At 54.4% G+C, this 10,062-nt stretch overlaps 1 protein-coding gene across 1 annotated transcript in view; it reads left to right on the forward strand.

Annotated features, from left to right (window-relative positions):
- Positions 1–10,062, forward strand: part of PTPRT (protein tyrosine phosphatase, receptor type, T) — a 694,385-nt gene that overhangs the window by 656,626 nt on the left and 27,697 nt on the right. The window contains exons 27-30 of the mRNA XM_014543700.1: positions 1,949–2,103; positions 5,543–5,678; positions 7,696–7,845; positions 8,458–8,631. Of these exons, the coding sequence (XP_014399186.1) occupies positions 1,949–2,103; positions 5,543–5,678; positions 7,696–7,845; positions 8,458–8,631 (615 nt within the window). The remainder of the gene's footprint in view (positions 1–1,948; positions 2,104–5,542; positions 5,679–7,695; positions 7,846–8,457; positions 8,632–10,062) is intronic.

Consider the following 10,062-nt stretch of genomic DNA (forward strand, 5'->3'; position numbering starts at 1 on the left):
GGCGGGGGGGGGGGGGGGGGGGGGGGGCTGGCCCAGGAAAGGGGATCTGGGTGGGTGTCAACAGTGCCCTCTACACAGCCCTCCAACACACACAGCCAAATCCAGCCTCCACAGAGTAGCTGGCGTGATCCTCCCAAAATGCAAGTCTGATGCCTCTTCTGTGCCACCATCTAGGCAACCTCCCTAGGGCTCCCCAGTGCCTCTGGGACAAAATCTAAAGGCCTGCAAGTGGAATTCCAGGCCTTCCCAGATCCAGCACCTGCCCCACCCCCCACCCTCAGTCCTGCTGTATGCCCTCGCCTGTCTTCCACTTTCCTCGGGAGTTGCCCTGGGCTGTTTGCGATTCTGTGCACGAATCGTGCAAAGTCCTGTCCCCATGCTTTGCCTGCGCTGCCTCCCTGCCTAGGAATCCCTCCATCTCTTCACCAGGTCACACGCAGGCATCAGTGTGTCACAATGCTTAGGAGTTCAGACTGTGGAGCCAACAGCCAGGGTTCAGATTGCAACTTCACAACTTACTAGTTGTGTGACCTTGGGCCTGTTACTTAACCTTGTTTAGCCTCAATTTCTTCATCCATAAAAAAAAGAGAGAACAGTATGAGGATTGGTATGACAATTCAGTGAATTAATACATGGAAGTGTTCAGAGAGTGGCAGGCACCTAGTCTATGGTTAATAAATGTTAGCCATTATTTTCAGTATCATTATGTTTCAAGATACAGTTCAGGCATCACCTCCTCCAGGAAGCCTTCTCTGATTTCTCCTCTCCCCAGAAGGGGTTAGCTGACACTCCTTTATGTACTTTAATAGAATTATCCACTTGGGAGTCTACCTCCCTGACTAGATCATGAGCTGTTCCAGGGACAGAGGCTTTTATTTCCACCTTCCTAGTGGCCGGGCACAGATAACCCTCAGAGAATATTCTTTAACTGGAAGAATGAACAATTGAACATGCTTCCTATTCAGTGCTGTCCAGATATGTGCAGGAGACTGCTAAGTGGAAACAGTAGGTAGGGGCACTGCATAAGCAGAGGCTCAGAGGTATGGCCTGACCACAGAATAGTCATGGAACGTCACTTGGACTGGAGGTGTCTGTGTGAGGGGTGGTGAGAGGAGAAGGGGAACCAAGCGGAGCTCTAGCCGCCCCCCCCCACACACACACACACACTCACACACTCACACACACCCATTGGTCAGAGAAGCTCCACTTTTACTTGTTCCATATCTTATCATTCTAAATAATAATCTAATTGATTACAAGCCTGCTAATTTATTTTAAAGCCACGGAAACTGTCATAGACAGGACTGGGAACTGTAGGACCCCAGACCTAATCACTGAAAGGCCTCGTATTCCACGGGAAATGATTTGAACTTGGTCACACACACCCATCGGTCAGAGAAGCTCCACTTTTACTTGTTCCATATCTTATCATTCTAAATAATAATCTAATTGATTACAAGCCTGCTAATTTATTTTAAAGCCACGGAAACTGTCATAGACAGGACTGGGAACTGTAGGACCCCAGACCTAATCACTGAAAGGCCTCGTATTCCACGGGAAATGATTTGAACTTGGTGTTTAAGGCCAACATTTCTCTGAATCTGTTCTGCTGGATACAAGTTCCATGCAATACTTGTCCGAAGAAGGTCCTTGGGCAACTCTGGGGTGTCACAATGCCTGCCCCCCTTGGGGAGCCAGATGTATATTAGGACACTAAAGGCTCTGACAAGTCCTGCAGTACTGCAGTCACTTTCACGTTACTTCCCAAGCTCCCAGAAGTGGCAGACCACAGACCCTCTGTGCAGGGGCACCTATTAACCCTTTGAGGGCCTTGCCTCCCCAACAGCAGGAGACTGGCTCCTCAGTGCCGCAGCCGTGGCGCCCCGTGGCGCTGGCTAGGGTATATGGGGGCAGCAGCTGCAGGAACAGAGGCCCATTCTCTCCTCAGAAAGGCTACCACGAGATCCGGGAGCTCCGCCTCTTCCACTTCACCAGCTGGCCCGACCACGGCGTCCCCTGCTATGCCACTGGCCTCCTGGGCTTTGTCCGCCAAGTCAAGTTCCTCAACCCCCCGGAAGCCGGGCCCATCGTGGTTCACTGCAGGTAAGTGAAAGTCCCCCAGCACCCCCCCCCCGCCCCCGCTTGAAAGATCTGCTCTCGGGGAGGGAGACACCATCTTGTCCATGGCCCCTGTCTGTCCACTGTGCCCAGTGCTTTCTGATAAGGCCCAGGTCCTGAGGTCTCACAAGAACAATAGGAGTGGCGGTAGCACTCATTGTTATCTCTGTTGTTCTGAAGTAGTAACGCCCCCTGGGGACAAGGGCTTGGCCCCGACAGCATCTTCTATATGTGCCCTTTACCCACGTTATTTAATTTACTTCTCACCCGACACTGACAGGTGGGCACCATTATCGTTCCCATTTTACAGATAAGAACACTGAGGTACCGAGCAGGTAGACACTTGGCCTGGGTCACACAGGTGTACCGAGCTGGGACATCTAGCCTGCTTTCCTCCAGACACTCACCCTCAGCTCTGTGAAGTGGGAGCGGGGTGTCTCAGAGGAAGTGGCTTCTTTTCATTTCTATTATTTTAAAAATCAATTTCCAGCCTGCAGGGTCCCTAATAGAGAGAAAATGGACAGCGCCAGGTTTCACCTTATTGTAGAGAAGAGATATTTTCAGCTCCGACCTGGGAAGTCACATTGGGAATGGCTAGCACATCTTTGAATCCTCCTAAATGGAGATGGAGCACTGTGTCAAGGACTTGAAGAATTGGAGGAGGGAAGATGCCCAGACATGAGGGCTGGCTGGCCTGCGCCCTCCCCGTCTCCTTCCCAGGGACTCTCTTTTCCAGCGTGACCTTGGGCCAGCCCATCCTTCAGGCCCTGCAGGCAGGCTATCTTGGCCCTGCCCTGGCACAGCCCCGTCAGTCAGGGACTTGGATCAAGTCAAGGAGGATGTCTCAGAGCCACCCCTTCCTCACATAGCATCATGTCCCCTCCCCACCACGCAGAGGTGAGAATTAGAAATCCCATTTCACAGATGAAGCCATTGAGGATTAGGAGGTCATACGCATCACACACCCTGGGCTCTCTGAGAGCTTTACATATAGTCTCCGCTTACCATCGCTTTACAATCCAATGACAACAGAATGTTAGCCCTCAAGTCCTATGCCCCAAAACGCAGCCAGAGCTGGACAAGAGAGACCATGGCAAACAGTTACAGGCCCTCCCTGCACGAGGCCTTGTCTCCACAGCCAGCCACCTTAATGCCCCTGCGCAGAGTGGCCCCGCTCCTGAGGCGCTTCTGAAGATTGAATGGGTGGCCAACATATACGAGGTGCCAGAGAGGATTCCGGACATTCTCTGCCTCTTACTGCTGCCCCCACTCCAGCCCGCTCATCCTGCAGGACGGGAGCCATGTCTCACTCATCCTCATGTCCCCACTCCCAAACCCAGCCTCTAATGCCTACCTAATAGGTGCTCAATAAATATTCGTGAATATAAGTAGCAACCGTTTACTGAGAAATTGCTATGTAGCCAGGCACAGGGCAAAGCAATTTACATGTATTATGCTTTTTCAAGATAATTTCATGCAATTTACACGTATTGTGCTATTAACGCTAGATGGTGGGTCTATATTATTTTCAGCCTCATTTTAAAGATGAGGGTATTGACACTCGGAGCGGTTGAATCATCTACCCAAGGTCACACAGCTAGGAAGTGGCAGAGTAAGAATTTGATCCCCAGGGTTCTGACCCCCAATAGCATGGGCTTAATTGCTGCCTGATGCTGAAATCAACACAGCTCGGTCCCCACGGGAACCCTGCACGGAGGTGTGTTGTACGTGGAAGAAAACTGAGCTCATGGGCACCAGCAGCTGTTCACTAGTGAGGGATCCGAGGTCCAAAATCGAGTCAGGTTAGTTCTTTCCCCTAAAACAGGTCCAGGGTGAGACTTCAGAGAAGACCTGGCTGGGGTGGCTCTTAGACCGCGAGGGCCAGCCCCCCACATCCCATCTGAGGGGCCTGGATCGGTGGGGGATGGAGTGCTGTAGGGAACATACAAATCAGGCTTCATTCAAACCGTGGCATTGTGCCCTGAGTGGAGACTGCCTCCCACGGGCTACTTTCCGGATCGAGGATGCGTGTCCAGGGCTTTGCTCTCCCATCGTTGTCGGCGATGGTCCTACTCCCTGTCCTGCTTGGATTCACGCTCAGCCAGTATCGCTCTCCTTACGGCCCATCGTTCTTCCTCTTTGTGTTCCTTTCATTTCCACATTGTGAGTCAAAGACACTCGTCCATGAGGGAAGCCAGACGAAAACGCAGCCGAGGCGGCCTCCCTGGCAGTCTGGCCTTCGCTTCCAAAACTGTGTGCCTCTAAGGCAGTGGTTCTCAACCTGTGGGTCGCGACAGTCTCCCTGGCAGTCTGGCCTTTGCTTCCAAAACTGTGTGCCTCTAAGGCAAACGTTCCAGTGGCCTCCGCTCACCACCATGACTTTGGAACCCAGCACCAATCTGGGGAGGGCAGCCGTGGTCCATGGGGTCTCCTTGATTTATTATTATTATTATTACTACTATTATTATTATTTGCCATTTTGTGCTTGGTCTGAGATTCTCCTAAGGAAGTCACCAGCCATCAGAATTGAGTGTGGATCAGGAGACCTGATACCAGACCAGGCTCTCAGGGCTGTCAGCTCTTTGAGTTCATGGAGGCACTGCCTAATGATCCAGGGAGAGCAGGTGCAGGGGGAGCCAAACCCGGGGCTGGGACTCACTCTCTGCCTTTGGGACAGTGCAGAAGAGCTGGTTTCTGCCCTCTCGCTCACCTGTTCTCCGATGTCTCTCCTCTCCTTCCTGGCTTCCATCTATCAACCCATTTATTGAAGAAGATAAAAGAAAGGGTGATATGGAGGGGGAGAGTGGGGGAACATGTTTATTAGGCATCCCCAGTGTGCTAGGTACCTTTTAGATGGGTTATCTTTAGCCATCAGGTGAGGAAACTATGCATACTTGAGTGTAAGCATGTATATGTGTGTGTGTAAGCATGAGTATGTGCAATGACTGTTTTTAAGAAGGAAGTGGCAGAGCACAGACTCTGGAGCCAGACTGCCTGGGTTAAGTCGCAGCTGCAACACCAGCTGGCTGTGTGACATCGCACAATGTAAGCGCCCTGTGCCTCAGTTTTCTCACCTGTGAAATGGGGTGAGAAACTTCCTAACAACCTCATAAGAGAATTATTAATAAGTAGCATTGGTGAAATACTTAGACTAATGCCTGGTACTTTGTAAGTGCCAAGTGAGTGTTTGCTAAATGCATTCAACAAAAATAAGCCAATCTTGACAAAATAGCCCCAAAGGCAAATAGTATTCTCCCATTTTATAAAAGAGAGAACTGGGCTTGCAGTTTGATCGGAATCTCCCAGTTCTGACGTCCGCAGCGCACACCTCTGCAGGGTCCTGGTGACAGGGCTGAATGTGAGGAGCCTCCCAGGGCTGGTCCCGCCCCACGGTCCCTGACACAGACCCTGTCCTTTCTTGCAGCGCCGGGGCCGGGAGGACCGGCTGCTTCATCGCCATCGACACCATGCTCGACATGGCCGAGAACGAAGGGGTGGTGGACATCTTCAACTGTGTGCGGGAGCTCCGAGCCCAGAGGGTCAACCTTGTGCAGACGGAGGTGGGTCCTGGGGCCTGAGCCAGCCGGCCACCTGCAGTCCTGGCCAAGGAGAAGTGTGGGTGGTGGCGTCCTATAGAAAGGGACCTGGGTGTGAGAGAAAAGGCAGTGAGTGAGTAGGTGGCTTGCTGTGTTGAGACCATCATTGAAGCTAGGGTGCCCCTGCCAACCCCAGGGCCCCCCAGTTCAGAGATTTTCAGCAATGAGGAATGATGGTGAGTTCCCCATCTCTGAGCCCATCTGTGCAGGGACTGAATGAATAGTATCACCGACTTGGGTGAAAGGGATAAGAGATAGGGAAGGACTAGCATATATTGAGTGCCTACTCTGTGCCCCGCATTGCTTCAGTCACTGCTGGAATGGCTTAATCAGTGACCTACTGAGAACACACAGTCCCTGCCTTTGAGGTGAAGCAGGCCTTCAGGCACCCCTCTGTCCAGTTATTGAGCCCAAGACCCAGGGAACTGGGAGGGGCTCATCATTATTGTGGAGCACCTACTATGTGCCAAGCATCATGCGAGGTTCTTTGCATTCAGGAAATTGTTTCTGCTCCTCACAACAACCCTATGGGGTAAATCCTATTTGCACCCCCACTTACAGATGGAAAAACTGAGCAACTGTGTCCCCAAAGCCTCCCATAGCCAGATCATGGTAGAACTCGGGCTGGTGTGACCTCTGGGCATGCTCTTCCCCCTGAATCACACTTTCTCGCCAGGCAGCCTCTTCTGCCATCCCTACTCCTTGGAGCCTTGGTTTGTTATTCCTGTAACTGTCTGAGCGACGGCTGTGGGAGCCAGGACAGGCAGCACGGGACACAGAGCTGCTTCCGTCGTCAGCCCTGCAGAGGGAAACTGCCCGCGGTTTGGGCTTGGCCAGGTGCTGCTGGCTCTGCAGGGAGGCCCCCACTGACAGGCTTGTCCACGTAGGGCCCTGCTGTGGGCTCTGAGCCAGCTCCCACGGGCAGTCCCGGCTTCTGGGTGAGGCTGCTAAGCCGAGAGGCCTCCTCTGGCCCCAGGGGCAGGCATGCGGATGGCTGGCTGGTGTTGGACACATTGTGGTCCTTGCTGTCTGGTGGGGGAGATGCACATTCAAATACATCATCTTTATGCATCTGGATAAGCATTTTATATAAAGAGCTGGGCCAAGTTCTGCAGAAAACAGTCATTCAGCAAACCTTTGTGAAGGAAGTTACAGCGCCACTTCCTCCTGGTGAATTTAGAGAAGACTTTCCAGAGGAAGCAAGACATTGAGGCATAGAAGGGGGGATGGTGCCCAGGAGAAGAGAACCGCGAGGTGCAGAGAGCTGAGATGGCACAGGGGGCATCACATGTTTTTTTTTAGGAGCAGCCCCTGAGACTAGCGGTTGAGGGCAAGTGGATTAGTGGGAGGGATCCCTAGGCACACTGAGAGTGGAGGGGGGAAGGGCAGGGGGAACGCAAGCTTCCGGACCCTGGTAAGGTGTGTGCCAAGTTCTCTGACACCGTGTACACCTGGAACCAGCCCTGGGGGCTCTGAGATAGTGGGGAGCACATTCTTCCAAGTGACCCACCGAGGAGAGGGGGACCTAGGTCTTCGTCCCCCTACTCTCCACCTGGCATCGCTGGAGGCTCCTTCCTGGGGCATTAACTCTCCACCCTCGGGCTCACCCTGCACGCAGCTCAGGGGTGCCCCTGGGACTAGGAAAAGCCCTCGGCCTGAATGCCTGGCACTTGCATCAGCAGCCTCCAGCAGGTCACGGTGACCTCTGAGGGGACACAGGCAGGACACCAAGGGCACCTGCTGCAGCACGTCCACAGTGTCTGACTTTTACCAGTGACTGTGCTGTTCAGTCTCACACAAGGGACAAGAGTCACCGTAGCTCAGGCAGCCACCAAAAAACATGGAAACTTGGCCCTCCGGTTCTAGGACGGAAAGTAGCGATTCTGCGATGTCGGTCACGCCCCTCCCCACAGCCACAGCATGCAGTGTGGACACCAAAGTCCCAGCGGCTGCTCTGACCGGGGCCCTGTTCCCTCTGCAGGAGCAATACGTGTTTGTGCATGACGCCATCCTGGAAGCGTGCCTCTGCGGCAACACCGCCATCCCCGTGTGCGAGTTCCGCTCCCTCTACTACAACATCAGCAGGCTGGACCCCCAGACCAACTCCAGCCAAATCAAAGACGAATTTCAGGTATGGGCACAGCTAGTCATTGGCTGGGCAGCTCAGTGCCAGCCCCGTACGTGCAAGACTTACTCTGCAGAGCACAAGCCCTGAAATTCTCCAGACACACTGGAGCACGCCCCCCCGCCCCCGCACCCCGGGGTCTCACCCACCCTGTGCAGCTCATCCAGGCATCTCCATTCTCCGCTTTCTCTCTGAGGAGCATGCTGGTAAAACTATGTCCCTCATCCGATGACACTTTAGGGAATATTTAATACTCATTAGGGGTTCCCTATCTCCACCCCCACCTTACGGCCTCCTGGCTGGCCCGCCCTTTAGTGCGGCACTGGCTGAGATGAGCAGCTTAGCTCAGATGGTTGGCAGGAGGTGGGAGCTGTGTCGGAGCCCCTGAGCCCTGGCAGCGTGGTGGAGTCACAGCCCCTGAAAGGGGCTCTCGGCGCGCAGGGCTGGAGAGGCCCGCAGATGATAGAATCACCACAGAAGAGAACCCGTCCTGGGAAAGGCACGGGAGGGCCCAGCTGGGAGGATGGAGATGGGGGGAGGCTGACTTTGCACATCACTGCCCCTCGGTTCCGGGCGAGCATCTGAGCTGTGTCTGTCTGTCCACCTTTGCGCCCACAGACCCTCAACATCGTGACGCCCCACGTCCGGCCCGAGGACTGCAGCATCGGGCTCCTGCCTCGGAACCATGATAAGAACCGGAGCATGGATGTCCTGCCTCTGGACCGCTGCCTGCCCTTCCTCATCTCGGTGGACGGAGAATCCAGCAACTACATCAACGCGGCGCTGATGGACGTAAGCTGAGCCTCCGGGGCGCGCTCCTGCTGGCCTCCAGGGGAAAGCCTCCCCCCAGGTGGAGGTGGCTGGACCCAGGGCCCTGGCCACCCTCCCCGGGCATTCTCTCCTTGCGTTTGATCTTGGTGGCCCCAAGGACCTTTGCTCCCCCGAAGGCTCTTGTCCAAACCCATGTGTAAGCTGTGCTCTTGCTCTTTTGCTCCCATAAAGAGTCTGGAAAGAACTGACCAAAAGCTTGAAGTGGCTCCCACGACGCCACAGCCTGCCTAGTCCCCCTCCTGCTGCCGACAGGCTGACTCTCCACCCTGAGTTCAGTGCTGGAAACATTGGACGTGCCGGGCCTTTGGGCCCTGGGAGCACAAGGCGGTGAAGACCTAGGTTCTGCCCTGCAGGAGCGCCCAGGCAGGTTCCCAGACCACTCCTGTGCAGAGGCAAGAATGAGGGTGGCACCTCATAGGCGCGCAGTCAGTGCGGTGGGAGGCAGCAAAGGGAGCATGGAGGGGGCATGACTAGTCTGATAGGGGCCCTGTCTCCTGCTTTCTCAGCGTTGGGTGCCCAGGAAGGGTACCCCACCCCGACCTGGTTTGGGACTAGGGTTATGCCCCTGTCCCAATGGGTTCAAGCTCCTGACTCGCATGGTCTCCCCAGGGCCCTCCAGCTACTTGCAGTTATTGTCCCTGCACTCTGGGAGGTAGGTGTTTGCAGTAGGAAGGAACCAGAATCATCCCGTCTCATCCTTGCACTTTCCGGCAAAGGAAATGGCAGCCGTGGAGGGAAAGAGACTTGCTGAAAGGCACCCAGAGAGCCATGCAAAGCCAGAGCCCAGGACTCCTGGCTCACACTCTAGGATCCATTTACTGAGCCTCCCCACCATTTACTCAGTCCAGTAAGACTCAGCCATCTTGCCTCCCAACGCTCAGGATTGAGATAACTGTTGCCCGATGGAGGACGCACCCTTCCAGGCGCCCTTCCCCCCATGTCTGAGGTCACGTCCATCCAGCCCAGGTCAACCTCCGATCTCACCCAGAACAGGCAGGAACAGGAGGCACTATCTCCTGGGCCGAGACCAGTGACTTCGCTGACCCCTGAGCCTCCTGAAACTTTCTCTCCAAGGGTCTTAGGTGCTGGAGGAAGGGATATGACAAGAGGTCCATGCCTATCCCCATTCGGTAGGGACCGGCCCTGGCCTCAGCCCAGCGGGTGCCCACATCCTCCACAGAAACCCTGGGTCCAGAAGCAGGGAGGGTCTGGTCAGAGCAAATGGCTGGATGTGGAGGGAAGGCCAGTGGCTTTAGCTTAGAGCAGTGGTTCTCAACCTTGGCTGCACATTAGAATCACCTGGGAATCATTTTTAAAATCCTGATTCCTGGGCCCCATCCTCCGGAAATTCTGTTTCTTTGTTATGGGGTGGGGCCACAACACTAGTAACAA

Source organism: Myotis brandtii, unplaced genomic scaffold (genome assembly GCF_000412655.1).
Source record: "Myotis brandtii unplaced genomic scaffold, ASM41265v1 scaffold333, whole genome shotgun sequence".
NCBI classification, from domain to species: Eukaryota; Metazoa; Chordata; class Mammalia; order Chiroptera; family Vespertilionidae; genus Myotis; species Myotis brandtii.